The sequence below is a fragment of the Scyliorhinus torazame genome, chromosome 10, assembly GCF_047496885.1.
Source record: "Scyliorhinus torazame isolate Kashiwa2021f chromosome 10, sScyTor2.1, whole genome shotgun sequence".
Taxonomy (NCBI): Eukaryota; Metazoa; Chordata; class Chondrichthyes; order Carcharhiniformes; family Scyliorhinidae; genus Scyliorhinus; species Scyliorhinus torazame.
In genome coordinates, this window is record NC_092716.1 from 153,944,078 (window position 1) to 153,968,374 (window position 24,297).

The 24,297-nt window shown below is 48.1% G+C and overlaps 1 protein-coding gene across 1 annotated transcript in view; it reads right to left on the reverse strand.

Annotated features, from left to right (window-relative positions):
* The window catches only part of cat (catalase), an 84,204-nt gene extending 60,576 nt beyond the window's left edge, over positions 1-23,628 (reverse strand). The window contains exons 1-2 of the mRNA XM_072518842.1: positions 23,488-23,628; positions 3,161-3,332 (exon numbers count right to left, since the gene is read on the reverse strand). Coding sequence (XP_072374943.1) covers positions 3,161-3,332; positions 23,488-23,553 — 238 coding nt within the window. The 5' untranslated portion in view covers positions 23,554-23,628. The remainder of the gene's footprint in view (positions 1-3,160; positions 3,333-23,487) is intronic.
* Positions 23,629-24,297: the final 669 nt, after the last annotated feature.

Genomic DNA, 24,297 nt, shown 5'->3' on the forward strand with positions numbered 1-24,297 from the left:
CTCCCACATGTCCCGAAAGACGTGCTTGTTCGGGGAAATCGAACGTCTTGAATTGTCACTTGGTGTATCTGAACAGGCGCCAGAATGTGGCGACTAAGGGATTTTCACAGTAACTTAATTGCAGTGTTAATGTAAGTCTACTCGTGACACTAATAAAGATTATTATTAAAGCTCTAAATTCTCTCTTTTTTTTTTTACAAGAGTCAAAAAGTACAAAGTGCAGCAAAATCAAGAGTGATTTTCACCTTCATATACATTGGACAAATCAGACTGGCGAGTCGGACAGATATTTGATCGGTAGGAAGTCGAGGGTTTTGGGATGGGAAAACACACGACAAAGTTACAATCGGACATCCGGCAAGGACGCTCACTAGACAGCTCCCACCAGGATCGGTATTTTAGAGCCCGGTTTTCCAGGACATTTTCACATGAAAATATTTATTGTGAAGTATAAAGGATCCCCAAACCGTTCTAATGCCGAAAAACGGAATAAACAATCACAAAAAGCAACATGTCGACCGATTTTGGAGGCACTGCGCAGCTTCTCCATGGAAAAAATGTAGAGGCTGCATAGATGATGGAAACCTCCCTGATAACAGCTGGCTAGCGTGCTGGCCAAGGAATTTGATGCCGACTTCGACAAGCAGTGGAAACTGATGGCAGAGAACTTAGAAAAGTTTGAGGCCCAGGACCCTGTCTGGGTGAAACTGGATAAAATCACTGAATCGGTGAAAAAGCATGGTGAGGTACTAGAGGGTATGGAAAAAGCACTGACTAGGCATGGTGAGCAGCTTACTTCGGTGGAAGAGTGGAGTTAGTGAGGAAGTGGGCAGCCTTTAACAAGATTAAGGCCAATTGTACAAGAAGAGAGTTTGGTTCTGAATAGTGTATCCGACAAGACTACGTGTCACTTATGATGCAAAGGACTTTTACTTTGATGCATCGAAGGAGGCAGCCGTCTTTGTTAAGAAGCATGGACTCGGTTCAAATTAACAATGTATTTTATGGTCTTTGATTGCTGTGGATTGGAATATTGGGGTATCCTGTATATAGTTGTCGATGTCGGAGGGTGCAAGTATAGCTTCATTTGAACTGCTGCGGTCTGTTAATTTATCTGTAGGTTGATATCGCTTACAATTTGCGTTCTTGGAATCAGGGGTACTGCTTGGCGAGTTGCTTCCAGCAGCCCAGAAGATCAGCTATTTATTTTTCCTGCCACGGTGCACTGATCCATTCCTCCCACACTGTGATACCACAGGCTGATGTTAAAGCCTCATACTCTGATCTCACTCAACCGCAGAGAGCTATGACAGTATGGAGATCAGTCAGAAGGCTGCAGTCTTAGGAATCGATTGAGAATCACATTTGTGGAGTCTCAGAACTTGTCTGGGGCTCCGAAATACATAGGGAACAGGAGTGGAGAGGTCACGAAATATGGAGGAATTTCAGGAAGAGAGACACTAGGGAATTAGGGAATGGGAGTGGTCAGAAGAGTGGTCTACTGGTCTGAAGATTGGTCTTGGTCACCTGCACTTATCTGAGAGCTGGGAGCAGCAGTAGCAACATGGTGAGTGGCACTGAGGGTCGGTGGGGAGAGAAACAGGAAATCAGCAAGCTAAACTTGGACAATTTACTATGAGTTAGTAGTTAAAAAGTGGTTCAATGGTGTGTCAGTGGGAAAGGAGAGAATATAGCCCAAGGATTTGCAATGGAAGATACAAACGAAAGCAAGACAAATGTTTCTTGAACTGAGGGTTTAGTCTATGGGATACTTTACCAGATGCAGGGGTGGATTCTCCATTGATCAGGCAGAGAATGGGGCACTGGCCGAAAAACAAGATTGGCCAGTGAGTTACACGTCACCGCAGGCGGGATGCAAATCACTATTTGCATCCGATTAATGGGCTGGAAATCCACATCTCCTCCCCACCCCCACTCCTCCCCATTGTACACCGACACCCACAGTGGGAAATCCTCCTGGCAGGAATTGGTGCAATTTGCTCCCGAAAGTACATCGGAAGCACACCCAGGTTTAAAAGAATATTCTCTCTTTTGGTGCCAGTCTATAAATTAGGCTAATTACTGAATTCAATTTCACAAGTTGCTATGGTGGAAGCATAGGGCGGCACGGTAGCAGTGATTTGCACTGTTGCTTCACAGCTCCAGGGTCCCAGATTCGATTCCCAGTTTGGGTCACTATCTGTGCGGAGTCTGCACGTCGTCGTCGTCGTCCCCCCCCACCCAGTGTCTGCTTGGGTTTCCACCGGGTGCTCCGGTTTCCTCCTACAGTCCAAAGATATGCAGGTTAGGTGGGTTGGCCATGCTAAATTGTCCTTAGAGTCCAAAAAAGGTGTTAGGTGGGGTTACTGGGATTGGGTGGATATGTGGGTTTAAAAGGTGCTCTTTCCAAGGGCCGGTGCGGACTCGATGGGCCGAACGGCCTCCTTCTGCACTGTAAATTCTATGATTCTATGATCTCTTGGCCAATGGCCCAAAACCCATAACCACTGCACTACCAGGGCCAACTAGTTTGTGACCGCTAACCTGGCAAAATGGAGGATGTCTAAAATGAATATAACTGGTCACATTCAACTATTACTGTGACTCGGGGTTAATTGTCGAACACGACATAAGATGCACAATTAAATCATGGCCATCACATGACCGGCTACATTATTTGTTTTTTGTTTACTCAAATTAGAGTCAAATTTAACAAATGTCCAGAATGGTGAACAGTCCAGAGGCACTATTCAAAAGGAGGGACAGCACTCACTTTTACAGAAAATTACTGTCCATTTGGAAATTTAGCAAAAAGCTTAAGGAGGCTCAGTGGGAAAAGATCAGCAAATTCAAACAACCCGTGGAATTCCATACACGTCTTGTGGTGCAGGATGAATGCCATTGTTTAGGATGATGCAAACTCATCACTAAAACACTGTAGATGTGTCTTTCTAAATGATGGAGTTAATGACAACTTAATTTTTTAATAGGCTGATCATTGAACATTTCCTAATGGGAGTTAATTTATAAATTCTTATTGCCAGATGTCCTTATGATAGTAGATCAAGGATCAACCGGTTTACTGAAGAACGGAGGTAAAATTCTAACTTCTCATTTTACAAATGACTCAGGTAATTAATTCGGCAAAGTTTAAACTCACCTGCCCCCTTCGCGTGCACAACACGCTCAGGGATCCTTTCCCGGTCAAAGTGTGCCATCTCATCAATAAACACGGAATCCTGCATAAGTAGTGGCCCCCGAGGCCCTGCCGTAATGACATTTAGCTTGTCGCCAATAGGATGACCCCATCCGGTGGTCAGGGTATCTACATTCTGAAGAAATTACTTGAAAATTAGAAAACTCAAAGGGACAAAAGCCATAATAATAAATCCTTAAACCTAATACAGTGTAAATTGCAGAAACTAACAGCTCATGCAATTACCTTTTTCCCCCGGTCAATATTTCCTGAAAGATCTCACCAATTTACATCCCACTCAAGTCACATACAGTTTGAAGTGCTCATTTTCCATCTGGTCCAGGAAGCCACTGCCTTTCTGTTTCTCAATTGGTTGGTCTAAAACGAATCTCCAGTTAAGAGATATAATCACAAGCTGCGTTTGTACAATTGTCACATTTGGCTCCTTGCCAGTTTTATCTCCAAATCTTCTAAATCCCAGAACATACTTGCCCTCCTCCAATCGGACTCCAGTTCCATTAATGACAGATTGAAATGCAGTATATGAAACTATAGCTCATCTTCTCTCCATATCCCCAAACAAGGGCTGTTTAGCACAGGGCTAAATCACTGGCTTTGAAAGCAGACCAAGGCAGGCCAGCAGCACGGTTCGATTCCCGTAACAGCCTCCCCGAACAGGCGCTGGAATGTGGCGACTAGGGGCTTTCCACAGGAACTTCATTTGAAGCCTACTTGTGACAAAAAGCGATTTTCATTTCATTTCATATCCTGCTCAACCAGCCAGCACTTTCATTGTCCACCACCGAATCCTCCTCTGAAATAGCATCTCCACAAAGTATCTGTGGTCGGCCTTTCCTAGATTTCTGGTCAGCCACAATAAGGAAAGTGTATTTACATCAATGCTTTCTCTTCAAGAAATCTCATGCGCATTCCAAGACTTTATCCTTTCTTCCATCATCATTGCTGCTGTTCAGCAACATAATCACGTTGTCGATTTACACTCACGGGTGAGCTCTGTTGTATCAATACAGGCAGGATCCAGCTACCACCCTGAAGTGACATAAACCTACTCACTAACATTAAAGGTCAATTTATCCAATGCACTTATTGCTGCCTCCAACGACAACTTGTCAACAGAGAAAGGTGGGGAAAAATACAGGTGACTCCGGATTGTAGCCAGTTAAAATGGCTAACTCCCGATTTAGAATGGCTAACTCCCGATTTAAAATGGCGAACGGCAAAGGCTGATGGGAAAGTCAGCCAACAGGGCACAAACAAGCAGCTGCGGGTTGAGTGTGTATTTACCTCTGGAAAGGCCAGACAAGATCGATACCGGCAACCATCAGCATAACAAAACACCAGCCATCTGCATAGTAATAAGCAATCCCCGGGAACAATGAGCAACATTTAGACACATAAAGCCAACCCAGACTCCTCGGCGCCAGCAGAAGCCTACACAAAGGGAGGTGAACAACCACCTCAAGACCGCCCATCGATCAAGGAATCGCTCCAGCATTGGAGAAAATCGAACCAAGCGATTGGGACAAAGTCCAATCACTTGGAACCAGGTACAGGGTCCGCCCCAAAAGGCGGGAAGCCCCTGGGGACTATAAGAATAGAGTCCAAGTTCAAATCGTTCTTCTTGACCTGGTCACTCTGCAACGCGAACCAACCCTTGACAGTGCCCAGTCCAGCCATCGCTGAAATAGAGTAAGTCTTACTTCAACGCTCGCTACGAGATAGGCGCTCCTAGCTACCAATCTGTACCAACTTCGAATCCTGCAGGCTCAGAACCGAACGAAAGGCCATTTGTTTCCCTGACCTGATGGGCCAGTTCCGAGTTTAAGTATTGGCCTGTTAGTCGTAGAAGTAGCTTAGACGTAGAATTTATGCATGAGTAGTGATTACTGTGTGTAATAAATGTGCTTTGATTTAAATCTTACTAAGCGGTGTATTGGATTATTGATCATTACTCGGACTTGAGCCACGTGACGGTATCATAAGGATACCTGGCGACTCAAGAGCAAAAGGTGACAAAACAGAGCAATTAAACGAAGGCAAAAGTTAGCAACAGGATTTACAAAGAAATGTGAGATCATTATTTTGGGTGCACAGACTTTCTTCTTCAGATTTCAACCAAACTGTATATTTACAATTTTTTCCCATTCTTTCTGCCGTTTGTTTTCCTTTTAAATTCATCAGGATTCCTGGGAATGTGCCTTCTCGCACTCTCAATAAAACTTCAACCGTGAGAAGCATCCTAGGTTTTGTTCCCCAACAAACAAATTACAGTCTATTGTGTTCAGTACTTTGTACAGAATATACTTTTAAACTCTTGTACAAAGCTTCAGACACTACGACACATGAGGGAGGGGGAAAGAGTTTCCTGGACGCTGTGTTTCAGGAGTCAGGCTTAGATCAACTACCTTGAATTTGGCCCGTGGTTTGGGACAGGAGGGTGGCGACTATGAGTGAGGCAGGTAGAGGGATCCAGGAGGTAGGGTTGCAGGAGCCTCAGCCCTTGACCAACGGGTTTGAGATTCCTGCTCCGTGTGGATGAGAGCAGGACTGTGGGGAGGATGAGCAAACTGATTACAGCACCAAGGTACAGGGAGCCATTATGTGTGTGTGTGTGTGTGTGGGTTGGGGGGGGGGGGGGGGGGGAGAAGAGAGAAATGTAGTCATAATCAGGAATAGAATAATAATAATATTTATTTGTGTCACAAGTAAGCTTACAGTAACCTCACTTCAGTGTTAATGTGAAAAATCCCCTAGTCGCCACACTATGGCGCCTGCTCGGGTACACAGAGAAAATTCAGAACGTCCAATTCACCAAACAAGAACGTCAGGACTTGTGGGAGGAAACCGGAGCACCTGGAAGAAACCCACACACGCACAGGGAGAACGTGCAGACTCTGCACAGACAGTGACCCAAGTCGGGAATCGAACCCAGGTCCCTGGAGCTCTGAAGCAAGAGTGCTAAATCACTGTGCCACCCATATCCTGCAACCCTACTACCTATAGTTAGGGGCATAGACACAACTCTCTGTGGCCTGGATCAAGAGTCCCTAAGGCAGTGTTGCCGACATGGTGCCAGGGTTCGAGATATCTCATTTGGGCCGCAGGGGAACTGGAGTGGGAGGGGAAGATCTAGTTGTCATGGTCCACGTAGGTACCAATGATGTAGGTAGACCAAGGATAGAGGTTGTGTTGAGGGAATATGAGCAGCTAGGGGGCTCAATTAAAAAGCAGAATCGAAAAGGTAATAAACTCCAGATTACTGCCTGAGCCACAAGCTAAATGGCATAGGGTCAATAAGATCAAAGAGGCAAGTGCGTGGCTCAAAGATTGGTATGGGTTCAAATTCATGGGGCACTGGCACCAGTACTGGGGAAGGAGGGAGCTGTTCAGATGGGACTGGCTCCACTTGAATCATGCTGGGACCAGAGCCCTGCTGAATCACATACTAGGGCTGTAGATTGGGCTTCAAACTAAATAGTGAAGACGGAGGGTGCAGTTGCATGGAAAATTAGAAAATAAAAAAGGAATAGACAGAATCATCATATCACACCAAGGAATCGTACAAGAGTAGAGAAATTTGATAATAGAACAAGCTTTGGGCGCAATTTAACCACCGCGTTGAGCCTGGCGCAGATCTGGACTCGCCGGTTAATTAGCAGGAAAGGCCAAAATCAAGATCACGCTGGGTGCAAATCAGTTTGTCATCAAACTGGCCCTCTCGCGATGGTAATTTCCAGATCACCAAATATTGCATGCATACCACTGACTCCACAATTAGCATCAACTTGTATCTCATTAGCGAGATTGAGTTGAACGTAATGTCCTCCCGGGAATTAAGCAGCTCTCCAGAGAGAATGTTATGTGCGGACGGTCATGAACTCCCTTTGACTGTGGGCAGCCTCTAGCTTCACAGCTAATGAGGAATTGGTCTTGTTAGTTGCAAGAGCATTTCACACATTCTCCGGCTTATCCTCTGCTTCTGTCGAGGACCTCGTGAGAGGAGATACCGTGCGTTTGTTTGTTTTTTTGCGAAAAATGGAGCTTTGTATTGGTGCCAATGCGGAACGGTGATGTTGCCTTGTTGTTTAATGGTTAGTACGATATGGGGAATGTTTCGTAGTTGATTTTCAAATCTTTGTTACTGTTGACCGTTTAATGAACAAATATTGCAGGTTGTATTTGCTGCTGCAAATGGCTGGAGGCTGCTGTTGTGGGTTCCTTCATTCAGTAGCCTGAAAGGACAATCTTTCCTAAGATACCTGGAATACCGGGCTCAGGGGGAAGAATGATCCAGAAGGCAATCAAGTTTGAAGCAAGAAGATGCTGCAGGACCTGGCGAACAATTCTGGGGCTCGTAAGAAAAATGACAATAATCATGGATGATTTTAATATGCATATAGATTGGATTAATCAAATTGGCATGGGTAGCCTAGAGGAGCACTCCGTGAATGTATTCGATGCTATTCTGGATTTGGTTTTGTGTAATGAGGAGGGATTAATTAATGATTGCATAGTTAGGCAGTTGCAGAAATTTAAGGAGGTATTCAATTCCAGCCAACTAAAATTTATTCGAGAGAGGAAGAAAGATTAAGCAAGGAAGTTAAAGATAACAAAGACAAAAACTAAATGCTAATATTCACTGGCAAAGGCCAGAGGCAGGCTAGAAGATTGGGAAACTTTTGGGTTACTAAAAAGTAATAAAAAGAGCAATGCTAAATTATGAAAGAAAATTAGTGCAAAATATAGAAATAGGATAGCAAAAGCTTCAAGTACATGAAGGGGAAGAAAGTAGCTAAAGTGATTGTCGGTCCCTTGGAGGACATGACCGGGAAGTTACAGTAGGGAACACAAAAAAATCACGGAGACGCTAAATCAATATTTTGCCTCATGTTTTCAGGGTGGAATACCATCCCAATGGTAACAGGTAATAGAAAGGGAGGAACTTTAGCACAGTGGGTAGCGCTTGCTTCACTGGGCCAGGGACCTGGGTTCGATTCCCGGCTTGGTTCACTGTGCGGTGTCTGCACATTCTACCAGTGTCTGCGTGGGATCCAATGGGTGCTCCGGTTTTCTCCCACGAGTCTCGAAAGGCACGCTGGTTAGGTGAATTTGAAATTCTGAATTCTCCCTCCATGTTCCAGAACAGGATGCAGGATAGGTTCCAGTGGATTGGAAAAATGCTAATAATCAAAAAAGGGAGGGAGGTAGAAAGTAGGAAACAATTGACCAGTTAGTTTAACATCTGGCATTGGGAAATTGTTAGAATCCATTATTAAAAATTGGTAGAATCCATTATTAAGAAATTAAATCAGGACATTTGGAAAGTCATCATGCAATCAATCAGAGTCAGCATGGTTTTATGAATGGCAAATCGCATTTGACTAACTTACTTGCATTCTTCGAAGATGTAACAAGCAAAGTGGATAATGGGGATCCTGTAGGTGCAGTATATCTGGACTTCAGAAGGCGCAAAAGATTAATGCACAAGCACATGAGTTAGGTTATCATCTTGGATAGAGCTCTGGCTAACTGACAGAAGGCAGCCAGCTATAAATGGGTGCTTTTCAGGTTGGCACAGTGTAACTAGTGGGGTGCGCAGGGGTCTGCCTCATAACTATTTACATTATTAATGACTTGTATGCAGGGACAGAATAGCATGGCGAAGATAGGTGGAATAGTAAGTTGCAATAAAGACATTTACTTATGGATAGCTGAGGTGAGTGGGCTAAAATTTGGCAGTTGAAGTTTATCGAGCACAAGTGCAAGGTTATCCATTCTGGTCGGTAAAATAGAAAGGCAACTTATCTAAAATGGAGAGAAACTTCAGAGTGCTTTAGTGCAGAGGGATCACAGAATGTTAGTATTCACATGCAGCAGGTAATAGGCAAGATAAATGGAATTTGGGCATTTATTGCTAAAAGCGGACTCCCGGTGGCGGCTGTGAGATAGACGGCTCCCGCACGGAATTTTTTCTTTTAACCTAAAAGTAGTGATCGAGCTTTCCAAAGCAACCTCGAAGTCCGGAGATCAGTCAGCGAAGGTGTCAGCAAACGATTTGAGCGGTCCAAAATGCATCCGATTGCAGGGCTCTGGAGAGCGCGGTTGAAGGCGCAATGGCGGCAGGTGTGTGCTCCTGGTCCAATGGTCTACGGCACAATTAGCGGACCTTTTAAAAACACTCAATTTCAAAAGCAAAGGATGGAAACCTCCGAAGCCTTGGTAAGGGCCATTGACCCGATAAAAGCGGCAGTGGAGGGGTGAGCAGCGGTTGGAGTCCCTCGCTCCAAAGAAATGGAGGAATCTGTCGCCGAACACGAGCACCGGTCAGCAGTGATGGAAGCACAGCTTTCCACGATTGCCAGCAGCTTTACAAAAAAGGTACAGGATAGAGTGAACGAGCTGGAGAACAGAGAGCGGCGGCTGAATGTCCGGATAGTGGGTCTCCCAGAGGGGCTGGAACGTTCGAAACCATCGGAGTATGCGGCACAGATGCTGTGGACACTGGTAGGTGAGGTTTTTAAACAGCAACCCCCCCCCCCCCCAAGAGGTTGACCGCGCACACAGGACACGGAGAAGGAAACAAAAGGCAGGTGGACAACCAAGGGCAATCCGCAGTGTATCTGCATCGATTCCTGGACAAGGAAAAAATCCTGAGGTGGGCCAGGCAGGCGAAAAAAGGGAGGGGACGGAATCAGGATTTACCCCGATTGGGGTACGGACCTGGCTAAACGCCGTGCCGGTTTTAATTATGTCACAGCAATTCTCCACAAAAGGCGAGAGATTTGGAATGCTGTTTCCGGCACATCTGTGGATCACCTTCCGTAAACAGGAATACTTCATGGGACACTCCAGAGGAGGCAAATAAGTTTCTCTGAGACCAAGGGATTGGGAACTTATAATATATTAAATTGTTAAAATGTTCTTGTTCTGATTCATTGGGGATTGTGTTGTTGGTTTGATTGTTGTGGATTCCAATACTGTTACCATGTTCCGCTATCCATCACTCCTTTCGGTTTTCTTTTTTGTTCTAAAGAGGTGGGTCTGGTGCTCATGAGCTGGGGGGGGGGCTGATCTATTTACTCGGGCACTTTGCTTTTTATTTGTCTGGGGTCGGGTATAGGTGTTTTGACGAGTTCAGGGTAGTTGCGTGCTTCGTGCTGGTGTGAAACCAGTAAACGGAAGAGATGTGGGGGGCAAAATGGTTTGAGAAGGGTCGGGTTTTGTATATTTCTTTCTTTTGGTTTAACTGGAGGGTGGGGCTGGGGTGTGTGATAGCTGACGGTCTGAGTACTATTAAAGGTGCTGCAATGTGGAAGTCGATGGCAGTGGAAGCCTAGCGGTGGCCCCATAAGGTGCGGCTTGAGGACCTGGGGGGCAACTTGGAATGTTCAGAACCTAAAATGGTCCAGTTAAAAGGTTGCGAATATTTGCTCATCTGAAGAACGATGTTTCTCCACGAGACTCATTTGAAGGTGGCAGACCAGATAAGATGGAGAAGGGGATGGGTTGGTCATGTATACCACTCTGGTCTGGATAAGAAGAGAGGCGTGGCCGTAGTAATAAGTATTACTACGTCTTTTTCAATGAAGAGGTTCATTGCTGATCTGAGCGATAGATATGTGTTGGTGAGTGGGCGGTTGGAGAGCTCCCCAATGGTACGGTGTAATATACATGCCCCAAATTGGGACGAAACCGACTTTGAGAGGCGGATTCTGTTCCTGATCCCGGACCTAGATTCACACAGACTCATCCTAGGGGGAGACACAGTACATTCTTGGACCCGGAGTTAGACCCATCAAGCCATATGTTTGGGAGGATGTCAGCGATGGCTGGGAGCGGTCGAAATTCATGCAGCTCATGGCAGGGCGTAGATCCGTGGCACTTTGGGAGGGAGTTTTCTTTTTTTTCCCACAGGTTCACAAGTGTTATTCCAGAATAGGTTTCTTTGTTTTGGACAAGTCGCTGATTCCTAGAGTTGCGGGGACAGAGTACTCGGCGATCATGGTGTCTGGCCTTGCCCCTCACTGGGTGGACCTGCCGGCGGGAAAACCGTCCATTTGTCGACCCCAGTGGAGAGTGGACGTCGGTCCCCTTGCGGATAAGGGATTATGTAAGAGGTTGGAAGGGGTCATTTGTAATTATGTGGATCAGAACAACACTGGTGAGGTCTCCGCCGGGGTGTTGTGGGAGGCACTGAAGGCTGTGGCTAGGGGAGAACACATTTCAATCCGGGCGCATAGGCTAAGGGCGGAGCGAGAAGAGCAACCGAGACTGGTGGAGGGGATCTTTGTAGTTGATCACAGTTACCTGGAATCACAAAATGAAGCAGGGTTGAGGGAATGTCAGAGGCTCCAGATAGAGTTTAATTTGGTCACCTCAGAGGAGGCAGTGCGACTGCTGTGCAGAGCCAGGGCGTTCATGTACGAACATGGGGAGAAGTCTGGTAGGTGCTCGCCCATCAACTAAGGAAGCAGACGGCTGCTAGGGTATAGGTAGACTTGGGAGCAAGGGGGGGGGGGGAAAGAGGTGATCACAGACTCAGCAGGAATTAATAAAATCTTTGCATCCTTCAGTCAAAGGCTATACCAATCGGGGCCGAACTGAGACCTAGATTCCTAGGTGGGCTGGAGTTTCCGAGGGTGGGTTAGGTTAGGGCGCAAGGATTGTGGGCTCCGGTAGGTCTGCGGGAGCTGCTGGGATGTGAATTTGATGCAGTAATGGAAAGCCCCAGGACCGGAAGGATTCCTAGCCAAATTTTATAAACGTTTTGGTACGCTGCTGGGTCCGTTAATAGTACGAATGTACAAAGAGGTGCAGGAGAGGGGCTCACTCTACACTACGCTGTCGCAGGCTTCCATCTCCCTTATCCAAAAAAAGGATAAGGATCCGGAGCAATGCAGATCCGACTGTCTGATTTCCCTCCTGAATGTTGATGCAAAACTTCTGGCCAAGATCTTGGCCACCCGTATTGAGGGATATGTTCTGGATGTGGTTGGAGAGGATCAAACTGGGTTCATAAAAGGCAGAGTGGCGGCAACCAACGTACAAAGGTTGTTTGACTTAATCATGATGCCTGCAGGAGGAAATGAGATGGAGGTTGTGCTGTCAATGGATGATGAAAAACCATTCGACCGAGTGGAATGGATGTACCTATTTGACGTTTTGGAGCGATTTGGGTTCGGACAGGGAATTGTGGACTGGGTTGAACTGTTGTATACAGCCCCGGAGGCAAGCAGCTCCACTAACGGGGTTAATTCTGAGTATTTTACTCTGCATCATGGGCCGAGGCAGGGGTGCCCACTCTCTCCTTTGCTGTTCACCCTTGCAATTGAGCCTTTGGCAATGGTTCTTCGGACATCTAGAGAATGAACATGTAGTAAACAAGTGGTTGGGGGGATATCAGCTTGCTTTATATGCGGCTGACCTCCGACTGTATGTTTCCAACCCTTTGGAGTTGATTGACAAGATCCTGGGGATTTTGATTAAATTTAGCTCCTTCTCCGGATACAAACTCAATATGGCAAAGAGTGAGATGTTCTTGATTGGCTGCGGAGGGGTGTTTGATTGGCTCCGGAGGGCGGGAGGGGCGTTTGAGCGGGCTCCTGTTTCGCCTGGCTAGAAAGAGCTTCTGCTATTTGGGGATTCAGGTAGCACGGGATTGGGCCCAACTTCACAAACTCAATCTGACATGCTTAGTAAAGGGGATGAAAGAGGAGTTTAAGAGGTGGAACAGTTTGCCTCTCTCTCTGTCCGGTAGAGTTCAGACTATTAAGATGGTGATCCTGCCGAGGTTTCTTTTTGCATTTCAGAACCTTCTGCCCAAATAGTTTTTCAGAAAGATTAATTGGGCGGGGAGGGGTCCCCGTATTAAAAGAGTTTGTCTACCCCTCTCCAGACTAGGGGGTGGCCTGGCCCTTCCAATTTTCAATGTTACTACTGGGCTGCTAATATTGTTGTGGTCTGAAGATGGTTGATGGACCAGGGCTCGGGATGGTGCAGAGTGGAGGAGGCCTCGTGTCGGGGACTTCATTAAGGACATCGGTTTCAGCTCCCCTTCCTTTTTAGCCGGGTAGGTACTCCTCAAACCCAGCGGTGGTTTCCACTCTTTAGGGTTTGGAGCCAGTGCTGGCTACATTTTGGCTTGGAGGGCATGTACAGGAAGGCACTGATTAGCGGTAACCACAGATTCAGTGAGCTTGGATGCCAGGTTTAAGGAATGGGACCGCCTGGAGATCAAATGCTCTGAAGACCTGTTTGTGGGTGGGAAGTTTGCGGACCTAACCGAACTGATGGAGGACTATCAAATGCCCAGCGGTAAGGAGTTTAGGTACCTTAAGGCAAGGGCCTATCTTTGGTGTGCCTTGAGGATCCTGGTGTCATGGGGGGGGCGTGGCAGGGAAGGTGGCCGATGTCATGGCTTTCGCCTCCCTATTAATTCGAAGGAGAATTTTGCTAAAGCACTGGGTCATGGGTATGGGACCTTGCGGAGTTGCTTCATTTGGAGAGAATAAAGTTCGCCATTAAGAGGCTTGGATGAGGTGGTTCTCCGTGAGGTGGAAGCTGTTCATTGATCTTTTCAAGAACTACTAGAACATCAGCGAGGTGGGGGAAATAGGGGATGACAACCAGTTCAGTAATTCTTGACTGTTACTTTATCTTTATTTATTTTATTTTTTTAATGTTGCTGGGGGTGTGTGTATATATACACACACACCCACACTGTTCCTGTATTCTCTGTATGCTTTGGATATACCTTCAATAAATTATCTTTCAAAAAAAAAAAAAATGTATTGCTGAAGGAAGAGTATAAAAGTAGAGAAGGGTTGCTGCAATTGTACACGATTTAAAACAGAGATGAGGAGAAATCACTTCTCTCAAAGGATCGCAAATCCACCCAGAATGGATACCATGACATTTGAGTCAATGGAGGAAGAGGTGAACATATTTTTACATCAGTAATGGGTTGAAGGGTTATGGAGAGGTGGCAGGAAAGTAGAGTTGAGGCTAAGAGGAGATCAGCCATGATCATATTGAATGGCGGAGCGAGCTTGAGGGGCTGAGTTATCTACTCCTAGTTTTTATATGTATAAATAATTGGTCTGTAAAGCTGCGTCAACTTGGCCTCTTATTAGATATGTGCATATCTGAACTCCTAAACATTCTCTTCTGCTTAAGGGTTTTCTCCTCAAGTATAAAATTTAATCTCATTCTTCGGTCCAAAATTTTCACCTCATTTCTGGGCATCATATCGCAGCTAGCATTTAAAAAAATAAATAAAAACGGACACAAATGTTCCCAACACTGGTCCCTGGAGGACACCATTAGTTTACAACCCCCCCCAGGAGGAAAAATATTAACCATTTACCTACCAATGCTGTCATTGATGGCTGAAAACAAACTTCCTCACAAGGTGTAAAAAGACACTATTACCCCAGTTAACTTCAGCCTTTCCAAATATGGGCTGGGATTCTCCCCTACCCGGCGGGACAATCTTTCCTAAGATACCTGGAAACCGGGCTCAGGGGGAAGAATGATCCAGAAGGCAATCAAGTTTGAAGCAAGAAGATGCTGCAGGACCTGGCGAACAATTCTGGGGCTCGTAAGAAAAATATGACAATAATCATGGATGATTTTAATATGCATATAGATTGGATTAATCAAATTGGCATGGGTAGCCTAGGGGAGCACTCCGTGAATGTATTCGATGCTATTCTGGATTTGGTTTTGTGTAATGAGGAGGGATTAATTAATGATTGCATAGTTAGGCAGTTGCAGAAATTTAAGGAGGCATTCAATTCCAGCCAACTAAAATTTATTCGAGAGAGGAAGAAAGATTAAGCAAGGAAGTTAAAGATAACAAAGACAAAAACTAAATGCTAATATTCACTGGCAAAGGCCAGAGGCAGGCTGGAAGATTGGGAAACTTTTGGGTTACTAAAAAGTAATAAAAAGAGCAATGCTAAATTATGAAAGAAAATTAGTGCAAAACATAGAAATAGGATAGCAAAAGCTTCAAGTACATGAAAGGGAAGAAAGTAGCTAAAGTGATTGTCGGTCCCTTGGAGGACATGACCGGGAAGTTACAGTAGGGAACACAAAAAAATCACGGAGACGCTAAATCAATATTTTGCCTCATGTTTTCAGGGTGGAATACCATCCCAATGGTAACAGGTAATAGAAAGGGAGGAACTTTAGCACAGTGGGTAGCGCTTGCTTCACTGGGCCAGGGACCTGGGTTCGATTCCCGGCTTGGTTCACTGTGCGGTGTCTGCACATTCTACCAGTGTCTGCGTGGGATCCAATGGGTGCTCCGATTTTCTCCCACGAGTCTCGAAAGGCACGCTGGTTAGGTGAATTTGAAATTCTGAATTCTCCCTCCATGTTCCAGAACAGGCACTGCAGTGTGGCGACATGGGAATTTTCACAATAGCTTCATTGCAGTGCTAATGTAAGCCTACTTGTGGCACAAATAAAGATTAATCATTATCATCAATTGGAAAAAATGTACTGAACAACTATTGGGATTGAAGGCAGTTAGATACCATGGGCTGGATTCTCCATAGCCCAACGCCGAAATTAGGATCGGGGTTGGGCGGAGAGTGGATACCGACACCAGAATTGTGGCAGGCACCGGTTTGACATGGGTCCGCCATGCTCCGCCCCTCCAAATCGACATCAATCGGGACGCGCGTCATTGGCTGGCCCAGCCGTGATGCTCCGCCCCTATGAGCCAAGTTCCATATTTGAAAATTCTTGGATGCAGGATAGGTTCCAGTGGATTGGAAAAATGCCAATATTCAAAAAAGAGGGGGAGGTAGAAAGTAGGAAACCATTGACCAGTTAGTTTAACATCTGGCATTGGGACATTGTTAGAATCCATTATTAAAAATTGGTAGAATCCATTATTAAAGAAAGTAAATCAGGACATTTGGAAAGTCATCATGCAATCAATCAGAGTCAGCATGGTTTTATGAATGGCAAATCGCGTTTGACTAACTTACTTGCATTCTTCGAAGATGTAACAAGCAAAGTGGATAATGGGGATCCTGTAGGTGCAGTATATCTGGACAGTTTTGGTCCCATTATTTAAGTGAGGGGGGGGGGGGAAAGAGAAGTAGGTGCATTAGAGGCAATTCATTGGACTGATTCCAGAGATGAGGGGTTTGTCTCATGAAGAGAGGTTAAGACAAAGTAGACAGAGCTGATGCTTCCTCTTGTGGGCAATCTAGAACAAGATGTTAGTTTTAGAATAAGGGATAGCAGATTTAAAGAAGATAAGTTAAATCTCTCAAGAGTTGTGAATCTGTGGAATTCACTATCACAGAGTGGAATGGATGCCAAGACGGCGTTTTTAAAATTTTTCCAATTAAAGGGCAATTTAGCACGTCCAAGCCACCTACCCTGCTGATGCGACCATCAATTCACGCAAAGACACGGGGAGAAGTAAACCGTGGTTTTAATCAGCTTAGAACTGAGCCTGCCTGTGACTGGTACAACACTGAAGGCGGCCCCGCAGGTCAGCAGCTCTTATACTTCCTGTAAAGGGGGTGGAGCCATGGGCGGAGCCCGTACATGCCCCAACATATCCCCTGTGGGTGAAGCCACACAATGGCCCATAGGTAGAGCCCACAGGGTTAATAACACAATGCACTGGTGAATTATCAGTAATTATACATTCACCCCCTGTTTAAAAATGAAGTCCGGCGGGGGTGACGGGCTCATAGATTCAGTGGGTCCGGTGCCCGAATCGTACCTTGCGACCACCGAAGCACTGGTGTTGCAGCCGCTTCAGGTGGCTGTGGAAGTGGGTCCGGAGCAGTGGACTCCGGGAGCGGCTCTTCCGGAGCGGCGGGTGGGAGGGAGCGCGGGAACCACATAGGGGTGGGGGCGCTGAACATGGGAGGTTGGACGGGACATAGTGTGGGGGGATGCAGTAGTGGGAGTGGTGTTGGAGCCTGTGGGCGCCAGGTCCCGGAGGGAGACGGTATCTTGCCGGCCATAGGCGTGTTCGACGTACGCATAGTGTGGGTTGGAGTGCAGGAGCTGGACCCTCTCTACCAGGAGTTCAGTCTTCTGGCTCCGAACATGTTTTCGGAGGAGGACTGGACCTGGTGTCATCAGCCAGGGCGAAAGTGAGGCCCGAGGTAGCTCCCCTAGGGAAAACAAACAAACGGTCAGGAGGTGTCTGGTTTGTGGCTGTGCAAAGGAAGGACTTAATAGAGAGTGGAGCGCATTGGGGAGGACCTCCTGCCAGTGAGAAACTGGGAGATTCCTGGACCGCAGGGTCAGTAGGACGGTCTTCCAGACCGTAGCGTTCTCCCTCTCCACCTGTCCATTTCCCTTGGGGTCACAACTGGTAATCCTGCTCGAGGCGATGCCCTTACTGAGCAGGTACTGACGCAGTTCGTGGCTCATGAACGTCGAGCCCCTGTCGCAGTGGACATAACTGGGGAAACCAAACAGGGTGAAGACACTATGCAGGGCTTTAATGACAGTGGGGGTGGTCATATCAGGGCAGGGGATGGCAAACGGGAAGCGGGAGAACTCATCTATGATGTTAAAAGGAAGTAAGTGTTGCGGTTATTGGAGGGGAGGAGCCCTTTGAAATCGATACGGAGGCGTTCAAAAGGGCCAGGTGCCTTTACCAGGTGGGCCTTATCCGGTCGATAGAAGTGCGGTTTACACTCCGCACAGATTTGACAGTCTCTGGATATAGCTCTGACCTCCTCGGTGGAGTAGGGCAGGTTGCAGGCCTTTATGTAATGGGTGAGCCAGGTGACCCCCGGGTGGCAGAGGTCATCGTGGATAGCCCGTAGTCGGTCATCTTGCGCGCTGGCGCATGTGCCGCGGGTCAGGGCATCGGGGGGGGGGGGGGGGGGGGAAAATAGTTGAGCTTTCCAGGACGATATACTATATCGTAGTTATAGGTGGAGAGTTCTATTCTCCACCTCAAGATCTTATCATTCTTGATCTTGCCCCACTGCGTATTGTCAAACATGAAGGCAACCTATCGTTGGTCGGTGACGAGGGTAAACCTCCTACCAACGAGGTAGTGCCTCCAGTGCCGCACGGCTTCCTTTTCAACCGAGGAGTCTCGAATTTCGGAGGTGGTGAGGGTGCGTGAAAAAAAAAAACGCGACCGGTCTGCCTGCTTGGTTGAGGGTGGCGGCGAGAGCGACCTCAGAGGCGTCGCTCTCCACCTGGAAGGGGACGAACTCGTCCACCGCACACATCGCAGCTTTGGCGATGTCCGCCTTGATGCAGTTGAAGGCCTGGCGCGCCTCGGCTGCCAGTGGAAAGAGGGTGGACTTAAATAGTGGGCGGGCTTTGTCCGCATACTGGGGGACCCACTGGGCGTAATAGGAGAAAAATCCAAGGCACCTCTTCAGGGCCTTGGGACAGTGAAGGAGAGGGAGATGTAGGAGAGGGCGCATACGGTCAGGGTCGGGCCCTAGGGACCCGTTTTCCACAACGTAGCCGAGGATGGCTAGCCTGGTTGTGCGGAAAATGCATTTCTCCTTGTTGTAGGGGAGATTGAGTTTTGGGGCAGTTTGGAGAAATCGGTGGAGGTTGGCGTCGTGGTCCTGCTGATCATGGCCACAGATGGTGACATTGTCCAAGTACGGAAACGTGGCCCGCAGCCCATACTGGTCCATCGCTCGTTGGAACACCGAAATCCCGTTCGTGACGCCAAAGGGGACCCGGAGGAATGGAAAAGGCGGCCATCAGCCTCAAACGCCGTATAGTGGCGGTGGTATGCAGACTTCAGATCCACCGTGGAGACCACGCGGTAGTGCGCGATCTGATTTACCATGTCTGCAATCCGGGGAAGGGGGTACGCATAGAGTTGCGTAAACCGGTTAATGGTCTGGCTGCAATCAACCACCATCTGGAACTTTTCCCCGGTCTGGACGACCACCACCCGAGCTCTCCAGGGGCTATTGCTGGCTTCTATGACCCCTTCTCGCAAGAGACGCTGGACCTTGGACCTAATGAACGTCCTGTCCTGCATGCTATACCGCCTGCTTCTGGTGGCTACTGGCTTGCAATTGGCGGTGAGGTTTGCGAAGGGGGGGGGGGGGGGGGGGCGATTTTTAGGGTTGCGAGGCTGCATATGGTGAGCAGGGGCAAGTGCCCCCTGAGCTTAAGAGTTAGGCTCCCGAGGTTGCACTGGGAGTCGAGTCCCAAAAGGAGGAGGAGCGCAGAGGTCTGGGAGCACACAGTTGTAAATTAGCGTACTCAGCACCCTGTATTGCTAGGGTTGCAGTAGTGCATCCTTGGATTTGCACAGAGTGCAACCCAGAGGCGAGGGATATGGTTTGTTGCGTCGGGAATATTGGGAGCGAGCAGCGTCTTACCATGTCCAGGTGAATGAAGCTCTGTGCTCCCGGAGTAGAGAAGGCATGGTGTCTCGTACCCGTTAACCCAGACGGCCATCATGGAGCTCTGTAGGTGCTTCGGTCGCGACTGGTCCAGGGTGACCGCGCTGAGGGGTGGATAGACGGCGACGGAGGTGCTGGGGCGGCCCCGCAATGGCTGTCCATGTAGGTCGTACGCGTCGAGTGCGTAGCAGATGGCGGCCAAGATGGCGGCCCCCGTTGGTCGAGCGTGGCGGGCGGTGAGGAAGATGGCGTCCAAGATGGCAGCCTCCATGGATCGCACGTGGCCGGCCACGTGGGGGGAGGATGGCCAAGATGGCGGCCCCTATGAGTCGCACATGTTATGCGGAGGCGGAGTCGGCAGACACACTGCCACCTTGCGGGGTCTGCGGGCCTGAGTTTGAGTGCTTAGACCTGGCCAGGCAGACTGTGGCGAAATGTCCTTTTCGCCTGCAGCTGCTGCAGTTCGCGTTGCAGGCCAGGCAGTGCAGTCGGGGGGTGTTGGGGCTGGCCGCAAAAGTAGCAGGGTAGCCCCCCATGATGGGCGGGCGGCCGCGCGGCACAGGCCTGGGGTAGTCTCGGGTCGGGGGCCCACGAGGGGGTCGCGTGATCGGCCGGGAACGCAGTAAGGCTCTGAAAAGCGGCCTCCAGAGAGGTAGCCAGTTTTACCTTGTCGTCCAGGTCCTGGGCCCCTTGTTCGAGCAGACGCTGTCTCACATAGTTCGATCGGACCCCCGCCACAAACATCTCGGACGGCGAGCTCTATGTGCTGAGTGGCCGTAATGGCCTGGTAGTTACAGTTGCGCGCGAGGGCTTTGAGGTCGTGTAGGTAATCATCTAGCGACTCCCCGGGGCGCTGGCGGCGAGTGAAGACGTGTCGCGCGTATACCTCGTTCACAGGCCACATATAGAGGCGTTAGAGTAGTGAGAGGGCCTCTGTATAGGAAACGGCTTCGTCGAGCTGGACAGAAATGCGATGGCTCACCCGTGCGTGGAGGAGGCTGAGCTTCTGTTCGTCAGTGACGGATGGCATAGATGACACGGCGAGATAGGCCTTGAAGCATCAAAGCCAATGTGAAAAAATGTATTTTGCCTCCGCAGCCTGTGGATCGAGTTCCAGTCTGTCAGGTTAGAGGGCCGATTCCATGGTAGTATTTTAAGCTGATTAAATTGATGCGACCATCAATTCACTCGAAGACACGGGGAGAAGTAAACCGTGGTTTTAATCAGCTTAGAACTGAAACTGCCTGTGACTGGTACAACACTGAAGGCGGCCCCGCAGGTCAGCAGCTCTTATACTTCCTGTAAAGGGGGTGGAGCCATGGGCAGAGCCCATACAAGCCCCAACATATCCCCCGTGGGTGAAGCCACACAATGGCCCATAGGTAGAGCCCACAGGGTTAATAACAATACACAGTGCACTGGTGAATTATCAGTAATTATACATTCATCACACCTGCACATCTTTGGGTTGCGGGGTGAGACCCACGCAGGCACAGGGAGAATGTGCACACAGACAGTAACCTGGGGCCGGATCAAACCTAGGTCCTTGATACTGTGAGGCAGCAATGCCAACTACCGCACCACAGAGCCGCCCTAGAATGCTGGGTATTTTGAGTAAATGTGAGGAGATCAACCCATTACTAATTAAAAATCTGTTTAAGGGCTCTGGCGAACAGGCAGGAAGCATAGTGAAGGCTGTGAGGAGATCAGCCATGATTATATTGAATGGCAGAGCAGGAGCAAGCAGCTGAATTGCCTATTCCTGCTCTTGGCTCTTATGAATATGGTATGTCATTTTGTTGTAGATGTCCTCAGAGCATCTTTCCTTATTCCCATGTCTGCTTTCTTGCCTTATATATGCTCTCATATATGTCATTGGCCTGTTACAATGCAACAGGGCCAGCCTATAAAGTGTTCTGGTTCAGAAAGCAGACGCTTGTTCTGCTATCTTAATGCCACTGTTAGCACCTACTTTAGTCTTTAACACTATAATTATCACTCTCTTTGGCTTGTGTCCATGACATCTTGAGTTCCTGTTTATTCCAAACCTTCATATTTTACTCCACCTGATGGCCAAGCTGATTTTGTCATTTGTATGGGTGGGGAAGATGGCAGGATAAGGAAGGTGGTGCTTCAGAGAGAACAGCGTCCGGGGTTTTTAGGTCTGCCGAATCTAATGTACGATTACTGAGCGGCAAATGCGAATGCAGGGCTTTGTGGGCAAGGATGGAGCCGGTTCATGTAGGGGTTCAGGGTTGCAGGCAATGGCGCCACTCCCACTGGCTCCAGGGAAGTAGTCAGCGAGTCCGGTGGTGGATTTGGAGGCAGTTTCAACAGCATTTTAGGTTGGGAACGGTGAATGCCGCTCAAGGGAAATCACAGATTTGAGCCAGCAAAGATGGATGCAAGGTTCTGGGGACAGTATGAGAGGGGAAATGAAGGACTAGTTTCTGGGATGGCGGTTTGCGAGTTTGGAGGAGCGGAATGGGAAATTTGGGTTGGCACGGGAAGAGAATTTCAAGCACATGCAGGTGCAAGGCTTTGAGGGGAAGGTCTTCCCAACAGCACTTTTCTTCTTGTTGCTGGAGCAGGTGCTGTCAGCAGGGGGGGTTGGAAAGGAGTGGTTGTCTCTTGATTTACAGGAGGATTTTGAAGGGGGATAAGGTGTCCATGGAGGGGGTAAAGGCCAAGAGGGAGAAGTTGGGGGTGATGATGGAGAAGGGATTGTGGTGAGAGGTGCTGCAGAGGGTGAATGCTTCGACTTGGTTTGCAGCGCTGATCAAATTAGTTGGTGCACAGGGCACACCTGACAAAGTCAAAGATGAGCCAGCAGTTTGAGGGGGTAGAGGATGTCTGCGAGTAGTGTGGGAGGGATCCTGTGAATCATGTGCATATGATCTGGTCCTGCCCGAAGCTTGAAAGGTATTGGAGGGCAGTTTTCAGCACCATTTCAGGGATTTTACACATAGATGTGGAGCCAGCCGGAGTTGCAGTTGGGTGCGGGGGCAGATGTCTTCACCTCACGGATTGCCCACAGGGAGGGCCAAAGGAGTTCTTAGCCCTGGAAAAAGGTGAAATATGCTCTAAGCGAGAGTTATTGATGGGTTCAGTGGGTGGGTTTATTGTAACATGCAAAAAAGTTGAAAATTTGGAATAAACACATTTAAAAAAAATTTACTCCACCTGCCTATCCCCACTCTTCAACAGTATAAAGCCCATTAACTTCTACTTCTCCAGCTCTAAAGAGGTCATATGGATTCAAAAACATTCAGTTTAGCGCGCTCTATCACAGATGCTGCCAGGCCTGCTGAGTTTTCCCATCATTATCTGGAGTTTGTTCAACTGTCACTCACTCTCTTGTGGGTGGAAACTGAAGTTGGATCTGCTGAACTGGACAGCCGGACACATCCACGCACACAAAAACACACACAAAAACACACAGCCAGCCAGAAACGCAAACAACCACTCCAATCAGTTCAAAACAGAGCTCATCTGGAAGGTATAAAAAAAACATTTAGCACTCCTAATTTTAGACAATGAGATTTTGGGATTGGGACCTACTGCAAGGATGTAAACACAGCAAAACGGATGGTGTGAATAATCTGCTGCGATAACAGCTACAATAAAGTGCCCAAAACTGTGCCTGGAATCTCAGTCAGTCAGTGCAGTTTCACCGAAAATAAATCGTTTTGTTCGAATTACAGTCAATGCACGGTGGGGGGGAATAGGTCTTTCAACCCCAAGTCAGTCACAAGTCAGTCTTCGCCCTCCGACCTCTGCGATTCCGTCGACGTAACCAGCGTCTTAAATGAATGTTATCACCAAGATAAAATTCTGCAAACTGTAAATCAGCAGGATTACAGACCCCCTTCCCCGAGCTCCCCTCACCTTGTCGGCCCTGGAACACTGCCAGTGCTTCAGCTGGTCGCTGGCTGCATCCCTGGACTCCGCCATCTTCTCACTCTCAGTCTGGATCAGCCCCTGTGCCCGTCCTGGCCCACTGCCTCTCGCTTTTACTCTCTCCCTCCCCTCCCCGCCCCCCTCAGCCCCAGCTCCCAGCGCCGCCCACCAAGGCCCCGCCCACACCCACACGCACCCCTTATTGGATCACAAAGACGTCATTCACACGCTGCCCAGCCCCGTCCCTTGCGTCACAGCTGATTGACACCTCCCCCCCGCCCAGCATCAATCCAACAGCACTGCTCTCTCTCTCTCTCTCTCTGCTCCACACCAACCTCCTCCCGCTCTCCCACCCTAATCAGCTCCTCTCGTCTCTCTCAAATGTTTATCTCGCCTCCCCTGAACTGCACCCAAGACTAATTGCCTCATCTATTGCTTGCAAGTTCCAAATTCTAACTATTGTCTGCGCAACAAAAAAAAAGAAGGCTGAGAGGAGGTTTGATAGAGGTGCTCAAAATCCTGAGGCTATGGAAGGAATGAGAGTGCGAGGGCACAGACTTAAAGTAATTAGTAAATGAATCAATAGTGATAGGGGAAAAAACCTTTTCATGCAGTGAGTGGGTAGAGTTTAGAATGCTTCACCTGGGAGTTTGGTGAAGATAGGTTGATAAAATCATAGAATTTACAGTGCAGAAGGAGACCATTCAGCCCATCAAGTCTGCATCACTCCCTGGAAAGAGCACCCTACCCAAGCCCCACAGCCCCACCCTAGCCCCTTTATCCCCACCTAACCTTTTT